General features: G+C 58.3%; 1 protein-coding gene across 4 annotated transcripts; it reads right to left on the bottom strand.

Annotated features, from left to right (window-relative positions):
- Positions 1 to 875: 875 nt before the first annotated feature.
- On the bottom strand, positions 876 to 22,415 carry CENPM (centromere protein M). 4 transcript variants are annotated; one of them, XR_009866939.1, is made up of 7 exons: positions 22,300 to 22,415; positions 21,777 to 21,856; positions 15,892 to 15,984; positions 14,012 to 14,091; positions 12,974 to 13,065; positions 4,437 to 8,018; positions 876 to 4,349 (listed from the first exon to the last, which is right to left on the bottom strand). XR_009866939.1 is itself a non-coding variant. In XM_062202767.1 (6 exons), exons 1-6 carry the CDS (start codon positions 22,354 to 22,356, stop codon positions 7,878 to 7,880), a joined length of 543 nt encoding a protein of 180 aa, XP_062058751.1. In that variant the 5' UTR covers positions 22,357 to 22,415; the 3' UTR covers positions 877 to 7,877. The 4 variants fall into 4 exon arrangements, 3 of the variants coding, with proteins under 3 accessions (XP_062058751.1, XP_062058752.1, XP_062058750.1); XM_062202767.1 differs by having other exon boundaries at positions 877 to 8,018; XM_062202768.1 differs by lacking the exons at positions 876 to 4,349; positions 4,437 to 8,018 and adding an exon at positions 11,069 to 11,182.
- Between the last annotated feature and the right edge of the window lie 1,452 nt (positions 22,416 to 23,867).

Genomic DNA, 23,867 nt, shown 5'->3' with positions numbered 1-23,867 from the left:
AGTGAGCAGACAGACAGACCTTTCCTCTGCTGGTTCACTCCCCAAGTGCCCGCAACAGTCAGGGCCGGGCCAGGCCAAAGCCAGGAGCCCAGAACCCAACCCAGGTCTCCCACGTAGGTGACAGGAGCCCACGTACTGGAGCCAGCACCGGCTGCCCTCCCAGGGGGCCCGTCAGTAGGAAGCTGGAATTGAAACCCGGCATTCCGATACGGGACGTGGGCCCCCCAACGGCCTCTTCACTGCTACACCAAACACCCCTAAAATAATTTTTTAAAAAGAGGGGACCTCTCTCCATCCGCCACGGGGGCAGTGCGGCTGGATAAACAGCAAGGAGGCGCCGCGGGACAGGTGATGCAGCGGCTGGCCCCCAGGTGTCTGGCTCAGGAGACCCGGAGGACTCACAAACTCCCAGGCAGCCTTGAGGGGCCCTGGCCCACTGCCCACGGGCCAGCAACTGCGCGGCAGGAAGGTGTAGGCGGCAGCGCAGCTGCAAGTGGGTGTGGGGTGGCAGGTGTGGGTGTGAATGTGGGTGTGTGGGGGGGAGGGAACCAGGAGCCTGGAGAAGCGCCAGGGCACTGAAAGCCCTCTAGGGGCCCAAGGACAGGCCACAGCCCCCTCTCAGCCGGCAGCGTCCCTAGGACAGAGCCTGGACTGCGCACCAGACGGCTGATTCGCCCCACAGGAACCCAGGGGCAGGGAAGTTACGGCCAAGAGAGGGCAGCTCCTTTGGGCCTGGGGCTGGAATAATCCACAGGAGCCGGGCGGCCGAGCTAGCCCCAAGTGAGAGATGGGGCCACCCGTTCAAACTGTCCAAGGTAACAAAGTCCTTCCCCTGGGCCAGCGCCCTGGAGAGCCCAGAATCTTCACTTAATACAGATGTGTACGGGGTGCACCCTGCGTGCCCGCAACCAGCCAGTGCCCAGGACGAGGCCTGGACCAGCAAGGGGCCTGGCCTCGGACCTTCTCACTGTGACCCCCTCAACGGGGTTGTGGCAGCCCTAACCTCTGCTGGGGACTTAGTGGTTCAGAAGAGACTTCACCCATGTCAGTGAAATTGTTGGCTCTCAATGTACTTTTTAAAAACAGCTCAAATCAATACTTTCTTTATTCAAGTCTTCTATGTCATTAAAAAAATTTTTTTTTTCAAATAATTTGAGACAGACAGAGCCTCCATCCACTGGTTCACTCCTCAAACACCCGCAGTGGCCTCTGGCCGGGCTTGAATCCTGGGCCAACTCGGTCCAGGTCTCCCACGTGGGTGGCAGGGACCTCATTACTGAAGCCAACACTGCCGCCGCCGCCCGGGGGTCAACATCAGCAGGAAGTGGGAGCCAGGAGCCAGGGCTGGGGCTCTGGAGTCTTAACCACCAGACCAAACGGCCATCCCCACTTTTCTTTCAAATTATTACCAGTATATCGTAAAGGACGCAACTCGGGAGTAGCCAGCAGCTGGAGCCGCCCAGGGCGAGGGGTACCAGGCAGCGTGGAGCCCTGGGCAGGCACCGCCCGGGGCTCTCCTATGGCACTGACGACCAGAGAGGAGGGTTAAACTTTCTAAAATCAATGTGGTTTTTGCAAATTTTCAAGTTTTCAAATAAGTTACGACCTCAATGTGTTCTTGAGTAGGAAGCGAGGGGCTTGGTTGCTGAAACTCCTTTCGATTGAATCCGCCTCCTAGCACGCTTTGAAAAACGATGATTAATTCTGCGTCTCTCAGGGAAAAGGGAGTCTCCCTCGATCTCCGTCCCCCAAATTCCCCCGCAAACGCCCTGAGAAAGTTTCTCAGGGTGCAGGGCCCTCCCGTGAGCCGGCAGGTATGCGGGGCCTGGGTCCACCTGACCATGAAGTGCAACCTGTACCCCTTCATGCTTCCGGGACGGGTGGGGGAAGTGAGGGCACCGAGTGCCGTGGGGGGCAGTCCCTGGGGGCGGGGCGGCCCAGCCCCCGGATCTGGATGTGAAACTATGCCGAGACCCAGGATGCGCCCTGAACTTCCAAATGTGCTTTATTTGTAGCTCTGCCGGCGTCCCCCACGCCCTGGATGGACACATCTCTGAGTATGGGCCTGTTTCCCACACGCCCTGGACGGCACACGTCTCTGAGTATGGGCCTGTTTCCCACACGCCCTGGACGGCACACATCTCTGAGTAAGGGGCCTGTTTTCACCTCGTGGCCCTCTGTCCGAGCAGGAAAAGGATGTTTTTGGTATTTCCTAAGTGGGGTCATCTGGTATGGTTGCCCGGCCGGCCTCCCTGCCCCCCTCATCTGGCCTGGTCCTGGAGTGCTCCGTGTCAGCCTCCAGCTCCCTCGTCACTATTTAGCTCTGACAAACAAGGGCGTGGCCGATGGACACCCAGGGGATACTGGAGTGGCCACAGCACTATGCAGCGTCCTGAGCAGCAGAATCCAGAGGCGGAGCTCCTGCTTCCCTGCCCCCTGCCCCTCTGAACCCAAGCCAGGAAGGCCCTTCCACGGAGGACCTGAACCCTGCCCAGGCCCTCCCAAGATGCTCACCAAGGCACCGCTCTCCCTGTGCCGGTACATGCTCACACACCACCTAGCACTGCACACGCTCTCTGTCACACATACACACAGGTCTGCACGCCACCCAGCACTGCACAGGGTCCCTGGCCAGGGCAGCCCCCACTGCTCTCTTGGGGGTCATGGGGCTCTCCTTGTGAGGTCACACCTCCTCTTGGGGCCCAGGCAGCAGGGGTGTCAGATGAGGTGGGGCAGGGAGGGGGCTGTCCCCCAGGCCTCATTCAGGCACATGGCAGGAACACGGGCAGACACCTCTGACCATTCACCAAACACCGACAACACACACAGCGCCAGGCCCTGGTTTAGGTTCTGGGGGAGCAGCCGGGAACCACGGAGCCAAAACCCAAACAGGGAGAGTACCATAAACTGCGGAACAAGGGGTGCCAGGTACTGGGAGAAACCCCCGAAGGGTGGACCCTAGGGAGTTAGGGGGATTTCAAACAGGGGAGTCCGAGAAGGCTCTGGTACACCCCGAGCCCGCGCCACGCTCACACCACTGGCCACCGCCTTGTGGGAAAGTGACGAGACAGGCCCTACTTAGCAAAGGAAGGGGTGGGCCAGGCAGCTGTGGGCTCTCCACACTGTGCACACCTCTGAGGTCCTGTCCATCTGCAGATGGTTGACAGGGAGTTGGCGGGTGGGAGGTGTGAGGGATCAGGTCTGGCCCCTTGGCCTGTGGACAAGCATCACAGAGCACCAAGTGCTGGGGGACCCCTCTTGGGCCGGCCTTGTGGGGCACAGACCACGCATCCACCAAACGTGAGCTCCTGGAGCCTCCGGATGCCCCTGCCCCAGCATAGGGGGTGCTCTCAGGGAAGGCTGCCTCCTGTCCTGGCTGGGGCGTAGGGGATGGCCCAGCTACTCCCTCCTGGTCCTCAGGGTCTCAGGGAAGGCTGCCTCCTGTCCTGGCTGGGGCGCAGGGGACTGCCCAGCTACTCCCTCTCCTGGTCTTCAGTGCCACACTGAGGCAGGAGTCACAGATTTGGGCTGCTCAGGCCCAGGCAGCCCCCAAGTGTCTGTGGGAGGTCCTTCCACGAGGATTCTCTGCCTGCACCCTCTGGCCCCAAGGAGACTGGAGCGCAAGGGGGCTAAGCCAGTGATGCTTTCTGAAAATGGTCCCCTGGCTGGAGCCCTGCGGCAGGGTGTGTGTGTGTGTGGCAGGGGAAGGGGTTCCCTCCTGGCACGTGCAGAGTTGGATGCGGGCACAGGCTTTCTGACCCTGTGAGTCAGCCACAGCCCTGCGTGGTGGGACGCACAGGTGGGGTTCTTTCCCACCACACCACTTCCCCTCACCCCGGCCCTGGGGAGGCGGAGGAGACATGGTGCCCCACCCTCGCCAGGAGAACCCTGCCCCCTCACCAAGGATGGGAAACACCGCCAGACCGGGGAGAGCATTTGGGCCTGGGCCACCTGCTACAGTGACTGTAACCTCCCCGGGGCAGGCCCAGGGGCTGCCCACAACCGGATGGTCAGAGGAGCAAATGAACCTTCAACCTTGAGCAAGCCCTGCCCCTCTGAACACCTCACGCACACACCAGCTTCTGGCCTGCAGCAGCCTCAGGCCACCCAACCACTGGGACCTGTGACCATGGCTCTCCGGCCACCATCAGTGACTGCCTGCCCCCGGCCACTGGGACCTGTGATCACGGCTCTCCGGCCACCGTCAGTGACTGCCTGCCCCCGGCCACTGGGACCTGTGATCACGGTTCTCCAGCCACCGTCAGTGACTGCCTGCCCCCAGCCACTGGGACCTGTGCCCACAGCTCTCTGGCCACCATCAGTGACTGCCTGCCCCTGGCCACTGGGACCTGTGATCACGGTTCTCCAGCCACCGTCAGTGACTGCCTGCCCCCAGCCACTGGGACCTGTGCCCACAGCTCTCTGGCCACTGGGACCTGTGATCATGGCTCTTGGCCACCGTCAGTGACTGCCTGCCCCCGGCCACTGGGACCTGTGACCACGGCTCTCCGGCCACCATCAGTGACTGCTGGCCACCTGAGGCTTGCAGTTTTAATCATGGCCTCTTCACTGCACACGTTCACAGCCAGCAGGTGGAAGGCACGAGTTACGCTGGCCCCATTCTGCAGATAAGGGAACTGAGGCAGCTGACCTGCAGAGGTGAGGCCACCAGCAAGTGGCCGCGCCTGGCCTCTCCCCACCCCCCCCCAGCACCAAGCACCAACTCCTGCAAGCTGTTGGCGGAACGGCCTCCCCCTCCCTCCTCAGGCAAGCTCCTCCTGCACGATGCCACCTGACGGACAAGGGGACCACACTCCCCGGCCACCCATCCCCAGCCTCCTGGGGACAGGTCCGGAGGGCACCTGACCGCCACTTCGGCTTTGCTCAGTTCTGCAGGCAGGGACAGGCCAGCCCACACCGCAGAGGGTGGCCTGGTGGTTCCAGGGCCCCTGCCAAGCTGGCTGGGGAGCTGGCAGCAGCGAGAGCATCGCGTTCCGCCGCAACTTGGAAGGCTCCCAGCTCCTCGGCTGGAGAATGTGACGCCGCTTCTCTTGTTAAATGGCACCAGGTGGCACAGAGGCCTGAGGTGCCCGTGCTGGCTGGGGAGGGGGAGGGCTCCTCCTGACAGGTCCCAGAGGTGGCACAGTGTCCACACTGCCTGTCCTGCTCAGGATGCAGCTCCCCGAGACTTCCCCACCCCCACACCCCTTACAGCCTGGGACCCTGAAAGGCCGGTGCAGTGCTGGTTCCTAGGAGCCTTGGGTCCTCTGAGGCCAGGCTTCGGGGCCTCTGCTGATACTGCCTGTGCCTCTGGGGCCAACACACTTCACCCACCCCTTTCAGCAGACACTTGCGTCCCGGGGAGTCCTCGTCCCTGGCCTGTGGCCGCCCCACACCGGGGTGGCCCCTTTCTCCCTTGTGCCAAAAGCTGCAGCTTTCTCTGCCAGCCAGCGGAGATGCCCCAACCTCTGTTCAGCAACCAGACACACATGAAAACAGGCGAGGGCGAGGGCAGAGTGACAGCGGCCACGCCCCCGCCACAGTGGTCTCGGCCTCCTGGACCGTGAAATGAGGAAACACCAGTCTGCTGTGTGGGAAGAGCTCTGTGAGGCGTGACGTGCCCACAGATGGCGGCCGACACGCGGGCCTCAAACAGTCTACAGAGCCGGTCAGCGGGCCCGAGGTGGCCCTGAGTTCGCCTGGTGCCTCTGAACCCTTACGAGCAGGCTGGGACCCTAGGCTGGGCTCTGGGACCCTTACGAGCATGCTGGGACCCTAGGCTGGGCTCTGGGACCCTTACGAGCATGCTGGGACCCTAGGCTGGGCTCTGGGACCCTTACGAGCAGGCTGGGACCCTAGGCTGGGCTCTGGGACCCTTACTGAGCATGCTGGGACCCATCTGAGGCTGCCAGGGCCCTGCTCGCACAGCGCCAAGAACCCCAAGTCGGCCGTCCTCCCGGGAAGGGCGTGAGCTTGAGCCTGGCCGTGATGGAGCCGTCACAGGAGAGGTCCTGTGGTGCCAGCTCTGCCCAGGCGACAAGCAGGGAGTGTCCTGAGGTCTGAGGCCGGGGAGGGCCAGGGCCCAGCTCTCAACGCTGGCCCTGCCCTGCGATGTCTCCCACCAGAACCTCCTCCCCTGAGCTCCCATTGCCAAGCCCCCTGCCCTGCAGCAGCAGGAGCCCTGACCTGGCTGATGGGATTTTAGAGTCCAATCCCAGCAGTTCTACAAATTCCCAGAGACCGGGGGAGTGATGGGGAGTGGGTATGGGGAGGGCATGGCGAATTGACGTAGGCTAAGCAGACCAGCATCCCATATGGGTGCTGGTTTGTATCCCAGCTCCCTGTTAATGGCCTGGGAAAGGAGTAAAAGATTGCCCAAGTGCTTGGGCCCCTGCACCCACGTGGGAGACGTGGATGATGCTCCTGGCTTTGGATTGGCCCAGCTCCAGCCATTGTGGCCATCTGGGGAGTGAACCAGTAGATAGAAGACCTCTCTCTCTCTCTGTAACTTTGCCTGTCAAATAAATACATAAATAAAAATATTATTTATGTATTTATTTGACAGGTAGAGTTATAGATAGTGAGAGAGAGAGAGAGAGAGACAGAGACAGAAAGGTCTTCCTTCTGTTAGTTCACTCCCCAAATGGCTGCCATGGCTGGCACTGCGCCGATCCGAAGCCAGGAGCCAGGTGCTTCCTCCTGGTCTCCCATGGGGTGCAGGTGCCCAAGCACTTGGGCCATCCTCCACTGCCCTCCCAGGCCACAGCAGAGAGCTGGACTGGAAGAGGGGCAACCGGGACTAGAACCGATGCCCATATGGGATGCCGGCGCCGCAGGAGGAGGATTAACCTAGTGAGCCTTGGCGCCGGCCCCATAAATAAATAAATCTTAAAAAAAAAACACCCAAAGATCTCTTTATCTCTCCCTCTCTCTGTTTGTAACTGTCTCTCAAATAAATACATAAAATCTTCAAAAATTGCCAAAGACGCACAGGAGAAGGCAGGCAGTGCCGCCCACAATCCTTCGCTGCCAACCCTTGCCTTCGCACAAACCCCTGACGCTAGCGGTGTCATTCCCGACTCGCTCCTGTTTTTGAACCGAGCTTTGCATAATCTCACATAATAGCTACTGTCCACTGACTGCTTGGCTGGCACAGCACAGGACATTGTGAACACGGTGTATGGCAAAATATATCATCCAGCAAGCTGGGGCGTCGTCTGTGACCTCACCCTCACTTCACGCAATCCTGCGGCGAGAGGCGGGCGTTTAGTGCAGAGGTTCAGTCTCCTGCGTCCCAAATCAGAGTTTAACCTGGGTTTAACACCTGGCTCTGGCCTCTGACCCCACTTGTTAGGCTCCTGCCACTCACAGGGCAGACCTGGATTGAATCCCTGGCTCTGACCTGGCCAGGCCACTGTGGGCATCTGGGAAGCTGACCAGCAGATGGGAGCTCACTCTTCCTGTCTCTCAAAATAAATTTTAAAAAGTTCAAAAATCCAAAAATATCCCACGTCACGAAGTGAGCAGAACCATCTCCACTCACACCCGAGGAAGCAACCAGCAGGCTCTGCAGGGCAGGGCCCAGCTCCTCACCTGCAAAGGGACAGTGCTGGGCGACACCCGGGGGTTGCAAACTGTTTTTGGCCACGGACCCTTTGTTTAAACAAACTCTTCAGTGAAGACGTATCGTGTCAGACGATGAGACCCGATCTGCTGTGGGGAGCGTGGGAGTGGGGCTGGATCAGCAGCTGGGCCCTCTCTGTGCCTGCCCAGCTCACCGTGGACCAGGTAGGACCCTCTTCCCCAACCATGACTGTTCCTGGAGCTGGCATTAGGCTGCTTGGGGGGAGAGGGGGCAGCCCCAGGCCCAGAGGCCCTCACAGGTCTTCCAGGGAGGGGCTCTCGGAGCTCCTGAGCAGGGACAGCAGGCTCATGGCCGAGACGCCGGGCACGTGGCCAGCACAGATCTGCAGCATGCGTACCAGGCGCTGCGCCATGGTGGCTCGGAAGCCTTCCACCTGCAGGGAAGAACAGAGGAGGGCGTGAGACAGGATGGGGCAGCCAGCCCTTTCCCACGGCTGCCAGGGGCAGAGCTGGGGCCAGCGCTGAGGGGCAGCTCAGGGCACCAAGGCCCCAGCACGGCCACGACCTCACAAAGCAGCTTCCCTCCCCTTAGCCTACCCTGTTCTTCCAATAACCTCCAGGGATACCCCAGCCTGGGACTCCTGCTCAAGAGGACACCAAGGCTCAGCGAGCAAGGCTGCAGAGGTCACGTGCCATGAGCCGGGTCAGTTCGAGCCAATGCCCAGGCAGCCTGCGCCCCGAAGGCTCACTTGTCTGGGACTGAGAGAGACACGCACGGGGATGGAAAAGTGGGGTGGACAGAGTGTCCCTCAGTGTGGATAAGGAGTCCCCTCCTCAGGGGCTTGGAAGGGCTGGTGGGCAGAGGGGAGCTGAGGGGTGAGGGAGGGCAACGAGACTGTTTGAGGCGCTGGCACTGACTGGCGCTGAGCAAGTGAGAGACCGTAAACACGCTGGAAGAACAAACGCTCAAGGCCGGAGTCTCCCCTGGCCTTGCCCCCGCCCTGCCCCGTGCCTTCTCTAGCTGGGAAGCATGGTCCACTCGATCCAAGGCTGGGACGTCCTCAACGCCCCCTACCCTTCTCCCACCACTGTCACCCGTGGGTTCATCACTAAGAAATGCACGAGTGGCTCTCGGTGCTCCTGCGCCAGTGCGGTTGGCAGATCTGGCAGGCTGCTCACACTCCCTGACATTTAAACAAAATTTTATTGAGCTTTTTTTTGTTTGTTTTGAAAGGGAGAGAGATTGAGATAGCAATCTCCAGGGTCTGCACCGTGGCTCAATTGGTTGGTCCTCCGCCTGCGGCGCCGCCATCCCATATGGGCCCCGGGTTCTAGTCCCGGTTGCTCCTCTTCTAGTCCAGCTCTCTGCTGTGGTCCAGGAAGGCAGTGGAGGATGGCCCAGGTGCTTGGGCCCTGCACCCGCATGGGAGACCAGGAGGAGGCACCTGGCTCCTGGCTTCAGATTGGCGCAGCGCCAGCCATAGTGGCCATTTGAGGGGTGAACCAACGGAAGGAAAACCTTTCTCTGTCTCTCCCACTGTCTATAACTCTACCTGTCAAATAATAAATAAATAAATAAAAGAGCGATAGAGATCTCCATCCACTGGTTCACTCCCCAAATGCCTGCAACCGCAGAACTGGGCCCGGGAAGCCAGGAGCTGGCTTCCACCTGGATCTCCCACAAGGGTGGCAGGGACCCAAGTACTCGAGCCTCCCAGGGTGTGGAGCAGCAGGAAGAGGCAGGACTCACTGAGGTGTCCCGATGCTGGACGTGGGCAGCCCCAGTGGTGTCCTAGCTGCTGAGCCAACAACCCAGCCCTTGGCACGCTTTCCCCGGGCTCACCCAGGCCCCTCCCCTCCGCCCACCCTCACAGGCGGTGGCTCCAGGGCTTGGTCCTCGGATCTCTTCTCCCACGCTGAGGTGACCTCGTTCAGTTGCACAGCTTTACATTCATCTAATTGCTGACACCCAACTACATCCCCAAACCTTGCCTCCGACGGCCGACGCATGGAGGCAGCTGCCACTGGATTCCCCCTAGGTGACTAACACACCATAGTCTGAGGGTGTCCACAACAGAGCCCTGGGGGCCCCCAAAACCTGTTCCTCCTGCCCTTCCGCATCTCTGCCAAAGGCAAACCCGCCTTCCGCTCAGGCCAGGAAGCTCAGCCTTGCCCCCCGACTCTTCTCTCTGTCCATCTGGGCCCCCGGCACGTTCTGTCAGCCCCACCCTGGATACAGCCAGTGCCGCCACCACCTGTCTCCCTGTCTGTGGGCCACACAGAGCCCAGGCCACTCATCTCTTCCAGGGAGAGCCTCCACACCGTTCTCATCTCTGCGCTGGCCTCCGAGCAGCCACTGAAAAGCCACGTTCCTCCGTGGGCCCAGGCTCTCCAGTGGCTCCAGTTTTCCTGAGTCAAAGTCAGAGCTTCTGCAGAGACCCACAAGGTCCTACCCTGCCCCCAGCCACAGACTCGTTCCTGCTCTGCCTTCTGCTCGCTGAGCTCAGCCCACCAGACCTGCCTGCCACCCCTGGAACACACGGGCAGGTTCCACGCGTGGGCCCTGCTCGTGGCTTCCGCTGCCATGTGCTCTTCCAGTGACCCGCGCTGCAGGGCACCCGGCCTGCTCTCCGCCCCCTCAAGTCCACCGGGAAGTCCTGTTGGTGGCGAGTCTCGCCCCTTTACCGCCACCCGACACGTCCCCATTTTCTCTCCTCCTGTGTATTCTACTTCTTCACCTGCTTGTTTCCACTGGAATGGAGATGGAACGTCTATGGTTGTTCCACACTGGGTCCCTGGCGCCTGGAGTAGTGCTTGGCACGCACACTGGGGATGCACAAGAACTACCTGTTCAGCAAATCTCACTCTAGGCTCCCTGGCTTTGGCTTGAAACTGATCTCCAGGGGGCTGCTGCTCCCGCTCGGGCTGCACACTGCCTCCCGCCTCTCACGTGTCACCCTCGAGATGGGCCCATCACGACCCTGCTCCAAGTTCAGGAAGGACTCAATCATTCCACTGCCAGGGTTCCAAAGCCCAGCCAGTCTTGCTGCTGCTGTGTGCATCACACAGTACATCTGTCCCACTAGGCTCCATTATTATTATATATATATTTTTAGGATTTATTTGAAAGTCAGAGACAGAGAGACGAGCAAGAGAGATTTTCTCTCAGTTGGTTCACTCCCCAGACGGCTGCACCAGTTGGGACAAAGCCTCATGGAAGCCAGGACAGGAACTCCATCTGGTCTCCCACATGGGTGGCAGAGACCCGGTACCTGAGCCACAGTCCACTGCCTCCCAGGCGCACTAGCAACACCCAGATTGGAAGTGGAGCAGCCGGACTCAAACCGGCGTCCTGACGTGGGATGTGGGTGTCCCACGTGGTGGTCCAACTCGCAGGCCAGGGAATGTCTCAGCAGATTCCCAGGCGGTGCTACCCTCTGCCTCATGTGCGTTCCCAGGGGCCAGCACGGGGTTCCGGCAGCAGACCCAGGCAACCGCGTCACGGCGCGGGCCACGTGTCCCTCATCCATAAAACTCCGGCCACACACACATACGTCTCAAAATACGGCGAGGCTCTCTCGACCACGTGGAATAGGCCCTGAGAAGGACAACACGGGGCGAGGGATGAGGACGCAGAGATGGGGGGGCTTCACAGGAGGGCTCTGAGCAGCTGTTTCTGCAGCCCCTGTGGGCTCCAGCTTCAAGCAGGTGGCCACAGGCTGGAAGAGAACCCAGGGCGTGGTGTGGCCTGCCATCTCATGGCCACCCGCAGAACTGCACCACCTGTCGCCCGGGGAAGCCCAGGCCCTGGCACCCAGATACACCTGAGCTACACAGCAAAGACTACAATGCTCCTTCGGATGAGAACACTGTGCCAGTGAGGTGACCTGCTCACGGCCACGGTCCAGACTGCGACGGCAGAGAGCACCACACCAGCCTGGGGCTGTTTACTGACTAGCCAGGTGACGGGGGCTAGCCGCCTCTTCTCTGTGAGTGTCACTTCCCTCAGATGATCCCCGTGAGGAAAGCCTGGCACGGGCAGGTGCTCCGGGTGTGCCTGGCCTCAGGGTCCCCTGACAAGGACTGTGCACTGTTCCCGTCAGGGATGCTTACGACAGTCATCAAACACAGAACTGTGAGAGTAGCAGGTGCGCCTGATCTAAGGGCACTGATCTAAGGCCGCCTAGGTGCAGGCCTTTCGCGCCCAATCCGAATGCGACGTGCAATGGGTGCCGTTCCTGCGGGCGACTGGCTGCTGACACGACCGATACCTCCTGCTCACACATACATTGCTCGGTTTCACTGAGAGGTTTCTAGAAAACAAGCAGCAGCTGTTCACAAATCCTCTGGACTGTGCCCTCAGACAGGGGCCAGCCCACAGCCCTCAGAAGAGCCCCTGGTGCCCGCTGTGGGGAGGAACCCTGTCCTCAGCTCTCTCTGCATGGTACTGCTTTGCCAGACCCAGAACAGAAATGTAAACTTTACAGATGAAACCAATAAACAGATGCTCAAGGCAACTGAACAGGCCTGGGGCCCAGGTGGGGCAGCTCAGGCCCTGGGAGCCCCACAGGGTCTGCACTGTGGACTTCCCTGAGCGAGCACCTCCACTCCTGCCAAGGACTCTCAGAAGTCAGCGAGAGCCAAAGAGCAAAACTCACCAGTTGCCCCTCTAGTCAGGGTCACTATGTAAGAAACCAACAGAAGCTGGTCAGGGCAGACCCAGCACAATGTGCACCCACGCAACCATCTACTCACCCACCCCTCAGACATCTTCACCTGCTGGGTGCCCTGCCCTGGCCTGGGACTGCACTGGGTCTGCAATCCAGGTCAGGACGACTGCTCCCACAGGCACGTGAGATGCACTCAGGGTGCGTGCACACCATCCCTTCTGCAGCCCGAAGTCTCAGCCAGGGGCAGAAAAGCCAGGATTCAAGCCAGGTCTGGAGCCTCCCTTCACATCAGGAGCCATCTTTCTCGGGCAATCAGTGGCTCTTCAATGAGCAATCATCTACCTGTCTGTCTGTCTGTCTATCTAAAAGGCAGAGAGACAGAGAAAGGTCTCCCATGCCCTGGTTTCATTCCCCACATGCCCAGCTGTGGCTGCGCCAGGCCACAGCCAGAAGTCAGGAACTGTGTGTGGATCTCCCGCGTGGGCCATAGGCATCCAACTACTTGAGCCACCATCTGCTTCCTGAGAAGGGAAGCGTTAGTGGGCAGCTGGAGTGGGCAGCAGAGCCAGGACTCCAGCCCAGGCCCTCTGCCGAGATACAAGAGGCCCGAGCAGCAGCTTGACCACTACAGCAGATGCCCACCCCTCAGCAAGCACTCCTGATGTGCCCATCGTATTCTTACGCGAGTGCGACACCGGCCAAGCGATCAGCGTTCTCACCTCCAGGTCACAGAACAGCACGGGGCTTCGGTAGGTGTGGGCCAGCCTCAGGACGGTGTTCCGATGAACGCTGCAGTGGCTCTCCCGCCCAGCTGCAAGGAAGCCGACAGCTACAGGCTGCAGTCTTGGCCTTGCGGGCCGCGCCCCAGGAAGCACTGGGCCAGCAATTCACTTCCCAGCCCACCCAGGTCTCAGGCTTACGGGTCAATGCAGTGACAATTCCATGTCACCTCGTCTGGGTGCTACAGCTCATCAAACCACACAAGGAGGCTGACGGCTTTGAGTGCTCTCAGTTCTCGAGGACGACAGGAGCTCCTCGCCCCTGAATTACCACAGAGCCGACGCACTGCCATCTAGGCGTTACCCGGCACTCACTCGCCGAGGCTTCCTGCGAACAATCCGTGCTGGGTCCTCTCCAGTGGGCTGGGGAGGCAGACAGATGTCGCCAGTGCCGGAGGGGACACTGCAGCTGGGTCTTGAGGGACTTGGAGGGGTCAGCCAGACAAAGAAGGGGAAACAGGTAGCCGAGAGAAGCAGGCAGGCATCATCGGGGGATGAGGCCTGGGGGACGAGCCCCGTGCCCATCTCAGCTCTGCCATTTTGTAGGTGTGGGCCTCGGGCAAGTCACTGAACCTCAGCTTCCTATAAACATCTACCTCAAAGACTAACAGGAAAAGCCAAGCAACTACACAGAATGCGTGGCACCCGGTGAGAGCTCAATAAAGGTCAGCTGTGGTCATGTCCACGGCCACCATCACGGTCTCCAGAGCAGAGAACGAGTCACAGGAAGTGAGAGTAGACGAGAAGGCAGAGGCCAAACTGCAAGACGCACTCTGCGCCCGTTCGCGTCTGGATCTTACTCCGAAAGCCACAGGGGGTCACGAGGTCACGCTCAGCGACAGCAGAACTACCTGCTCAGTTCCACTTTTAGAAACACCGCCGGCAGGTGGGGCTCCCGGGCCTGCGTTCAGCCACCAGGCCACCCAAGCACGGAGCCCGCGCCAGCTACGGCTCTCCCCGGGCGGGCAGTGCACTTACCACCTGTGGCCAGGAAGCACGCCTTCCCTAGGAAGAAGCTGGCGTCCACGTGGTGCAGGGACTTCTCCACGCTCTGCAGGCTGAGGCGGCCAGGCGAGAAAACAAGCAGGGGACAGAACCTTGTGATGTGGAAAGTGCGAGCTCCCCTCCTCCGACCCCGCGGTGGCCGGCGTGCGAGCAGGGTCACAGGAAGCGGGCCCAGAGGAACACACTTTCCTGTAAGCTGCTTTAAGCTACTTTTAATTACACAGTGAGTCATGCTTATGAGATAACCGAACACGGATGCAAATGCCAAAAGTAAAAGTCTCTCAGCAGCGTCCTTCACCCCCAGCTCCTCAGAGGTCGCTGCTGCCAATAGTCTGGGGTGATTCTGGAATTATTTATTTGCAAACAGGCAGTGGTACAGGGAAGGAGCTTGCTGGGTCCCACGTCTTGTCAAACTCCATTCCAGAACACAGAAATCTGTTACACTCCTCAGGGCGACTCCACGGCGTGCCACAGTCGCCGTCTCCAGAGACGGGCATTTAAGTGGTCTCCCGTTTTTCACTATTACAAAGAATGCAGCACAAACATTCTTTTAATCGTATCCTCGCACATGCAAGCGAGTATTTCACAGGACAGATCCTGGAAGCGGAAGAGCAGGGCTGGGGCCGGCACTGAGGCACAGCAGGTTAAGCAGCTGCGTGCAGGGCTGGCATCCCATGTGGGTGTCAGTCTGAGCTCCGGCTGCTCCACTTCCGATCCAGCTCCCTGTTAATGTGCCTGGGAAAGCAGCAGAAGATGGCCCAAGTCCTTGGGCCCCCACATCCACATGGGAGTCCTGGATGAAGCTCCTGGTTCCTGGTGTTAGCCCGGCCCAGCCCTGGCTATTGTGGCCATTTGGCAAGTGAATCAGCAGATGGAGCTCTCTCTCTCTGCTTCCCCTTCTCTGTGATTCTGACATTCAAATAAATCTTAAATATACATATATATATATATATCTAAACACAGTCACAGTGTCTTCCTAAAATGCAGATGCGTATCGCCAAAGCGCTTTTCTTTGTAGTCACAGCAATGAAGTCGATTGCCTGCAAACGCTCTTTTCCCCGGCCAAGCCTCTCGCCACTGCATCCCAGGACTGACAAGGAATCCGCTGTCCTCTGGAACAGCAGAAGCCGCTTGCTGCGGAGCCCTTGCAGTGGACAGAGAGGCTCACCTGAAGGGCACCAGGTCTGAGGCAGGGCCACCCTCTCCCAGCCCCGCCAGCCCCACTGCCGACTAGCTCCCTCTACACAGCAGGCTGCATGAATCAGGGGTCTCCAAGCCCCTGGGTTCCCCGCTGTTCCCCTCACTGCCTTCCCTTAGCCCCCACGGCAGGCCTAGTTATCTGTGTGGGCTCTGTGCTGGACCCTGAGCCCTGCCTAACCTCAGTGGGCCCCCCAGGAGGGACTTAGTCCCATCTGTACCTGGCTGACGCCTTCTCACTCGTGATGTTTTGAATCGAATGTGACCTGCACCACAAAGTTTACCCTGGGCCCCCACCCTGGTCCTGGCCATCAGAGGTCTTGGTCGGGCCTTCATGGTACGTGTCCCAGGTCCAGGACCACCTGCGCACAGGTCCAGCTTCCTCCCTCAAGCGGACAAGGAGGGCAGGAGGTTTGTTGCTCATCACTGCACCTGCTTTCGGGTGCACAGATGGGCTTTAGAGAGCTGAACACCAGATGCCACTGTTGGGATTTAAACACTGCTCTGGCCACTGGCTCTTCCCTCTTCACCCTCCAGGTTGCCATAGGCGGCCCCTCCCAGCCTCCTTCCCCCCCATCACAAGGGAGGTCACTCTCCCGGCAAGCACCTAGCCAGGTCTGCTGGAGCTCCAACAATCTGGGTCCTCTGGCTCTCACCTGTATTTGCTGTGAAGATTAATCACAAATACGAGCAGGTCCACCCGGGGCCGATTCACGCTGGAGGGCAGAGGGAGGGACCTGGCCAGGTGGCTGGAAAACAAAACAGTAGAGTTCTACACACACACACGTGCCCACCTCACAGGTACACACACACACACACGTGTCCGCCTCACAGGTACACACACACACACACGTGTCCGCCTCACAGGTACACACACACACATGTGCCTGCCTCACAGGTGCACACACACACACTCGCCCGCCTCACAGGTACACACACACACACGTGTCCGCCTCACAGGTACACACACACACACGTGTCCGCCTCACAGGTACACACACACACACGTGCCCGCCTCACAGGTACACACACACACATGTGTCCGCCTCACAGGTACACACACACACATGTGCCTGCCTCACAGGTACACACACACACACTTGCCCGCCTCACAGGTACACACACACATACACACACGTGCCTGCCTCACAGGTACACAAACACACATACGTGCCCGCCTCACAGGTACACACACACACATGTGTCCGCCTCACAGGTACACACACACACACGTGCCCGCCTCACAGGTACACACACACATACACACACGTGCCCGCCTCACAGGTACACACACACACACGTGCCCGCCTCACAGGTGCACACACACACGTGCCCGCCTCACAGGTACACACACACGTGCCTGCCTCACAGGTACACACACACACACATGTGTCCGCCTCACAGGTACACAAACACACACATGTGCCCGCCTCACAGGTGCACACACACACACGTGCCTGCCTCACAGGTGCACACACACACACGTGCCCGCCTCACAGGTGCACACACACACACGTGCCCGCCTCACAGGGCAGGGAGCGCTGCCAAGGCCTCTTCCGGGCGGAGCCGCCTGTCCTGATCACCCCTGATCCCCTCTGCCAGGAGGGGCGCTCTTAGTAACCCCCTGACGGGAGGCAGGTTTAGAAACAAGACATCACTTGTGCCAGCGATGCTGCCCACCGGAAATGGAGACCAGGCTCAGGAGAGAGGGTGTGCAGCGTGCTGGGTTAAGTCTCTGCCGGCAGTGCCGGCATTCCATAGGAGCACCAGTTAAGTCCTGGCCACTCCACTTCTTATCCAGCTCCCTGCTATGGCCTGGGAAAGCAGAAGAAGATGGCCCAAGTGCCTGGGCCCCTGCACTCACGTGGGAGACCTGGAGGAAGCTCCTGGCTTTGGACCAGCCCAGGTCCAACTGTTGCGGCCATTTGGGGAGTGAACCAGTGGATGGAAATCTCTGTCTCTGTCCTTCCCTTTAACTCTGCCTTTCGAATAAAATAAATCAATCTTACAGACACAAAAAAGAAAAGAGAAAGGGTATGGACTCTGACATTCGGGGGCTAAGCTTGAGACCCTATGGGAGATGGACGTCTCACAGGTTCAATCCCAGTTCTGTGAATTACCAACCATGTGACCTTGGGTAGATCATTCTCATCTAGGTTCCTCTGGTTGTCAAACACACATTGGAAGGCTTTTCTTGAAGCATCTATTTCTGTCCCTTTCCGTCTCCCCTTCCCCAAGATTTTAATTCAAGAAATACCAAGAAGTACAAAAAACGCCAAAGCTGAGAATACACACACCCGAGTCCAATCACCTGGAAATTACTATTAAGTTTAGAAGACTTTATTTTTTTTTTATAATGTTATTCTTTAAGACTTATTTATTTGAGAGGCAGAGTTAGAGAGAGAGACAGAGAGGCCTTCTATCTGCTGGTTCACTTCCCCTGTGGCCACAATGGCCAGAGCTAGGCCCATCCAAAGCTAGGAGCTTCTTCCGGGTCTCCAACATGGGTATAGGACCTGGGCCATCTTCCACCGCTTTCCCAGGCCATCAGCAGGGAGGCTGGATGGGAAGTGGAGAAGCCGGGACTCGAACCTCAGCACCAGCCCCTAGAACACTTCCCTAAACCTCTCCATATATATATACACACACACACATATATATTTATATATACATATATAAAACCTATACATTTCGACAATAGGTATAATCTAAAAACAGAAAAACAGTATTAATTTGAACAGAAGCAAAGTAACTAAAGAAGAACTGAAAAAAGTAGATGAACTTTGGGTAAACTATTTTTTTAACTTACAACAGATTGTTTTTAAAGATTATTTATTTGGGGCTGGCTCTGTGGTGCAGTGGTTAAAGGCACCGCCTGTGACACCGGCATCCCATATGGGCACAGGTTTGTGTCTCGCTTGCTCCGCTTCCAGTCCAGCTTCCTGCCACTGGCCTGGGAAAAGCAGTGGAAGATGGCCCAAGCGCTTGGCCCCTGCCACCCATGAAGGAGACCCAGATGAAGCTCCTGGCTCAGCCCTGGCTGTTCTGACCACTAAGAGAGCAAACCAGTGGGTGGAAGACCTCTCTCTTTCAAAAAAATAAATAAATCTTTTTTTTTTTTAATTAAGATTATTTATTTGAAAGGCAGAGTGTTAGAGAAGAAGGAGAGAGAGATCTTCCATCTACGGTTCATGCCCCAAATGTCTGCAACAGCTAGAGCTGGGCCAAGCTGAAGGCAGGAGCCTGGAGCTCCATCCTGTTCTCCCACGTGGGTGCAGGGGCCCAAGCACTTGGGCCGTCTTCTGCTGCCCTCCCAGGTGCATTAGCAGGGAGCTGGATGGGAAGTGGAGCAGCCGGGACTCAAATCATCTCTCTGGGATGGGATGCCAACATCACAAGCAGCAGTTTAACCTGCTGTGCCACAATGCTAACACCAAAAATCTTTAGTCTATGTAAGTAAGCTTTCAACCTCATCAGCTCTGGTCCTTACTGTTCCCACGTTAGCTGAAAACAATACCATTTAAGATCTGTCTACCTTTTTACTCTTAATTCTGCAATCTTCTCTTTCCTCTTTATCATGTGGGGTTTGAACTTTAAAAAATAATTTTTTAAAAATATTTGGAGCTGGCCGGCGCCGTGGCTCAACAGGCTAATCCTCCGCCTTGCGGCGCCGGCACACCGGGTTCTAGTCCCGGTTGGGGCACCGATCCTGTCCCGGTTGCCCCTCTTCCAGGCCAGCTCTCTGCTGTGGCTAGGGAGTGCAGTGGAGGATGGCCCAAGTGCTTGGGCCCTGCACCCTATAGGAGACCAGGAGAAGCACCTGGCTCCTGCCATCGGAACAGCGCGGTGCGCTGGCCGCAGCGCGCTACCGCGGCGGCCATTGGAGGGTGAACCAACAGCAAAAAGGAAGACCATTCTCTCTGTCTCTCACTCTCTCACTATCCACTCTGCCTGTCAAAATAAATAAATAAATAAATAAATAAATAAAAATAAAAAATATTTGGAGCTGGTGCTGTGGCGCAGTAGGTTAAGCTTCCACCTGCAGTGCCAGCATCCCATATGGGCTCCGATTCAAGTTCCAGCTGCTCCATTTCCGATCCAGCTCCCTGCTAATACCACCTAGGAAAGCAGCAGCAGGCGGCCCAAGTGCTTGAGCCCCTGCACCAGCGTGGGAGACCCGGAAGAAGCTCCTGGCTCCTGACTGGCCCAACTCCCGTTGTTGTTACCATTTGGGGAGTGAACCAGCGGCTGGAAGACCTCTGTCTCTGCAATTCTGCATTCAAATAAAAAAAATTTATCTGAAAGGCAGAGTTACAGTTACAAGAAGCAGAGACAGAAAGAGAAATCTGGGGCCGGCGCTGTGGCGTAGCAAGTAAAGCCGCTGCCTGCAGTGCTGGCATCCCATATGGGCACCGGTTCGAGTCCTGGCTACTCCACTTCCAATCCAGCTCTCTGCTGTGGTCTGGGAAAGCAGAAGATGGCCCAAGTCCTCATGCCCTTGCACCCACGTGGGAGATCCGGAAGAAGCTCCTGGCTCCTAGCTTTGGATTGGCCTAGCTCTGTCCATTGCAGCCATTTGGGGAGTGAACCAGCAGATGGAAGGTCTTTCGCTCACTCTCCGTAATTCTGCCTTTCAAATAAATAAATAAATAAATCTTTACCAAAAAAAAAAAAAAAAGAGAGAGAGAGAGAGATCTTCCATTCACTGGTTCACTTCCCAAATGGCTGCAATGGCCCAGGCCGAAGCCAGGGACCTAGAACTCCATCCAGGTTTCCCACATGGGTGGCAGGGGCCCAAGCAGTTGATGAATCTTCTGCTGTCTTCCCAGGTGCATTAGCAGGAAGCTGGATTGGAAGCAGAGAAGCCAGGACTCGACCAGTCCTAGTGGTTGGTTAGTGGCTTGATCTGCTGAGCCACAATGCCAGTCCCTTACCTTTTTCTTTTTTCTTAAAGATTTATTTATTTACTTAAGAGGCAGAGTTACAGAGAGAGGGAGAGAGGTCTTCCATCCGATGGGTCACCCTTCAAATGGCTGCAATGACCGGAGCTGAACCCATCTGAAGCCAGGAGCTTCTTCTGGGTCTCCCACGTGGTTACAGGAGGCCAAGCACTTGGGCCATCTTCTACTGCTTTCCCAGGCCATCAGCAGGGAGCTGGATCAGAAGTGGAGCAGCTGGGACTTGAACCAGCGCCCAAGCGGGATGCTGGTATCAAAGGTGACCACTTAACCTAGTGTACCACAGTGCTGGCCTCAACCTTTTTTAATTCATGTCTTTATTAAATTTCTCAGTAGCATAGAGCACTAAAAGTGGAGCTTTCTTCCTCCTTTTCTGTATCTTTCTTCAGAATGGGTTTTTTTAAAAAAAGATTTATTCATTTATTTGAAAGGCAGAGTTACGGAGAGGCGGGGAGGGCAGAGAGAGAGAGAGAGGGGCAGAGAGAGAGAGGTCTTTTATCTGCTGGTTCACTCCCCAAATGGCTGCAGCTGCACTGACCCAAAGTCTGGAGCTTCTTCCAGGTCTCCCATATAGGTGCAGGGGCCAAGGACTTGGGCCATCTTCCACTACTATCCCAGGCACATCAGCAGGGAGTAGGATCGGAAATGGTGCAGCCGGAACTGGAACCAGAGCCCATATGGGCCATTGGCAATGTAGGCGGTAGTGCCAGCCCCCAGACCGGTTCCTCACCAGGTTTTTGTACGCCGTGTGATTTGCCTTTTTTTTGAGGGGGGGGGTCCCCATGACATTTCTTTCCATATGGTTTTTGCTCAGTTTGGGCAGCTTGGTGCACATCTTCCATGAGTCTGGTTTCCACGTGCACACGGTCACTTGACCCAAGCAGCGCCGTTCTTACTTCCTACCAGTTAGAAAAGAAAACAAAACACACTTCTCTAGTATTTCCCCCATTCGGGGGTCCTGAAGGATCCTCAGGCTCTGCTGTAGGAACAGGCTTGGCAGGAAACCACGCCAGAATGTTTTGCCATGCCGTCAGTCCTGCTGGCCGATTTTCGCATTTTCCCAGCTCATTTCACGCGAGCTTGGGGAGGACGGAAACTGTAGCTCAGCTTCGCCTCACCACGTTTCCTGGGGAATTCCTGCCTTCCGTTCTTACTGCGCTGAAACCTCGACCACCCCTCTCCTCCGAGGCCTCCCTGAGTCTCCAGCCACCCGCATGGACCCGGACCGCTAACAGCGTCCACTCTGCTAGCTCTCGCTCACAGGGCGCGCTGTCCACGGAAGCGGCTAACTGGAAAAAAGGAGGCGGACAGCTGATTTATGACACAGAGACAGACTCCCCTCCCACTGGTTCACCTGCCAAATGCCCAAAAAGACAGGCTGGAGGCCAGGAGCCAGGAGCTCCATCTGGGTCACCCACGTGGGGGCCGGGGGCCCCACCGCTCGAGCCGTCGCCTCCGGGAGCTGCATCAGCCGGGAGCCGGGGACCCGAACCTGTGCCCCACGCCAGCGGGCGACCCCGCGGAGGCCGGGCCGGGCTGTGCCCCCTCCCCACGCGCGCGCCGGCCTCAGCCCGGCTACTTACACCCTCAGCTCCGAGGCGCAGTCCGTCTCGAGCACGGAGCCCGCCAGCTGCTGCAGAAGAGCGTCGTCCGTGCCCACCAGCTGCCGGGACAGGGGGCGCCCAGCTGAGCCCCGGGCGCTGCGGGCCCCTCCCGGAGAGCTCGGCGGGCGCCACGCCCCGGACCCCGGGGGAGCACGGAGCTGCGCAGCCCCCGGGCAGCCGCGCTCGCCCAGCCCCGCCGGGCCCCCACGCCCACCGCCCGACCCCCACGCCCACCGCCCGCTGGGGGCGCCGGACCCCCAGTCGCGGGAAACCCAAGCTCTGGTTTGCCCCGCCCACCAACTGGAAGCCGGGACGGAGGCAGCCCGCGCACGATTGGCGGGCGCGTCCCTCCGTCGCGGCCAGTCGCCCCTCTGATTGGCTCAGAGCGTGGCTCTCCCGCCTACCCCGCTCCCGCCGGAACGGCTCCCTCAGGCACCTCAGAGAGCCCCGCGACCGCGCGGCTGAGGCGCAGGCCGGGGAGAGCGGAGCCGCCGGCACCTACCAGGACGGTGGCCGTGTTCAGGCCGGGCAGCTTGTCTAGCGGCCTTAACACCGACATCCCAGCCGCTGGCCGAACCGCCGCCCTCCGGTGCGCGCCCGACTTTCAAACAGCCCCGGGTCCCGCCCCTTTTGCGCGGCAGATGGCACGTGGTCCTCTTTGGGCGGGGCTTCGCCGGCTGGGCGGTACCCTCTTAAAGGAACCGCCACCTCTTTGTCAGAGCGGCGGTCCTGCGGGGCTACAGGCACCCACCGTGCTGGACAGGTCTTTTGTTCTGCTCTTCAGAGAAAGGGCGTTCGGTGATGGAGCCCTTCACTGCCGTTCGTTCATGCTTGCTTACAGTGCTCTAGGTTCCTTTCCGACCTGCCCCTCTTAGGGGCCCCCCACCTCAGCCGACTCCATCCTTGCAGCTAATCAGAACGAAATCTTGGGGTCATTCTTTACACCCCATATCCGTTCCGTAAGCAAACCTGTTGGTTCTCTTAAAATACAGTCAGAAGGGCCGACGCTGTGGCGCAGCGGGTTAAAACCCTGGCCTGAAGCGCCGGCATCCCATGTGGGCACTGGTTCGAGACCCGGCTGCTCCACTTCTGATCCGGCTCTCTGCTATGGCCTGGGAAAGCAGTAGAAGATGGCCCAAGTCCTTGGGCCCCTGCACCCGCGTGGGAGACCCGGAGGAAGCTCCTGGCTCCTGGCTTCTGATCAGCTCAGCTTTAGCCATTGCGGCCATCTTGGGAGTGAATGAGCAGATGGAAGACCTCTCTGTAAATCTTTCAAAAAAAATTTTTTTTATTTGACAGGTAGAGTTATAGACAGTGAGGAAGAGAGACAGAGAGAAAGGTCTTCCTTCTGTTGGTTCATCCCCCAAATGGCCGCTACAGCTGGCGCTGCACCGATCCGAAGCCAGGAGCCAGGTGCTTCCTCCTGGTCTCCCATGGGGTGCAGGGCCCAAGCACCTGGGCCATCCTCCACTGCCTTCCTGGGCCACAGCAGAGAGCTGGACTGGAAGAGGAGCAACCGGGACTAGAACCCGGCACCCATATGGGATGCCGGCGCCGCAGGTGGAGGATTAACCTAGTGCGCCACGTTGCCGGCCCCTCAAATAAATCTTAAAAAAAAAAAAAAAAAATACAGCCAGAAGCTGAATGGCCACAAGGACCAAGCCGCCGTCCTCTGTCACTTGGGCCACTGCAGCCCCTTCTAACTGTCCCAGCAGCAGGGGCTGCTCCGCAGGCTAACCAGAGCCAGCCTTTCCAAACAGAGATCAGAGCAGAGCACTCCCTGATCAAAGCCCACCAGCGGCTCCCATCCCAGCTGTTCCTCAACACCCCAGCATCCTGACCTCTGCCCCTGCTGTCTCCCTGGCTCATTTATGTTACTCAAGTTTCTGCTCCAGTGTTACCCTGCCAGAGGGCCCTTTCTTTCCCTCTTTTCCTTCCTTCCTTCTTTCTTTTCTTTAGATTTATTTTATTTGAAAGGCAGGGTTACAGAGAAGCAGAGGCAGAGAGAGAGAGAGAGAGAGAGAGGTCCTCCAACCGCTGGTTCACTCCCCATAGGGCCCTAAGGGCCAG

Source organism: Lepus europaeus, chromosome 10 (assembly GCF_033115175.1).
Source record: "Lepus europaeus isolate LE1 chromosome 10, mLepTim1.pri, whole genome shotgun sequence".
In the NCBI taxonomy this organism is placed as follows: domain Eukaryota; kingdom Metazoa; phylum Chordata; class Mammalia; order Lagomorpha; family Leporidae; genus Lepus; species Lepus europaeus.
The sequence above is the reverse complement of the archived record's forward strand: the minus strand, read 5'-3'. Positions and strand labels throughout refer to the sequence as shown.

Coding starts and splice junctions, on each gene's coding strand:
- CENPM (XM_062202766.1), bottom strand. CDS start 22,356: ATGTCGGTGTTAAGGCCGCTAGACAAGCTGCCCGGCCTGAACACGGCC. Junction 15,985..21,776: donor TGCGCCTCGGAGCTGAGGGT/GTAAGTAGCCGG, acceptor TTTGTTTTCCAG/CCACCTGGCCAGGTCCCTCC. Junction 13,066..14,011: donor GTGCTTCCTGGCCACAGGTG/GTAAGTGCACTG, acceptor GCTTCCTTGCAG/CTGGGCGGGAGAGCCACTGC.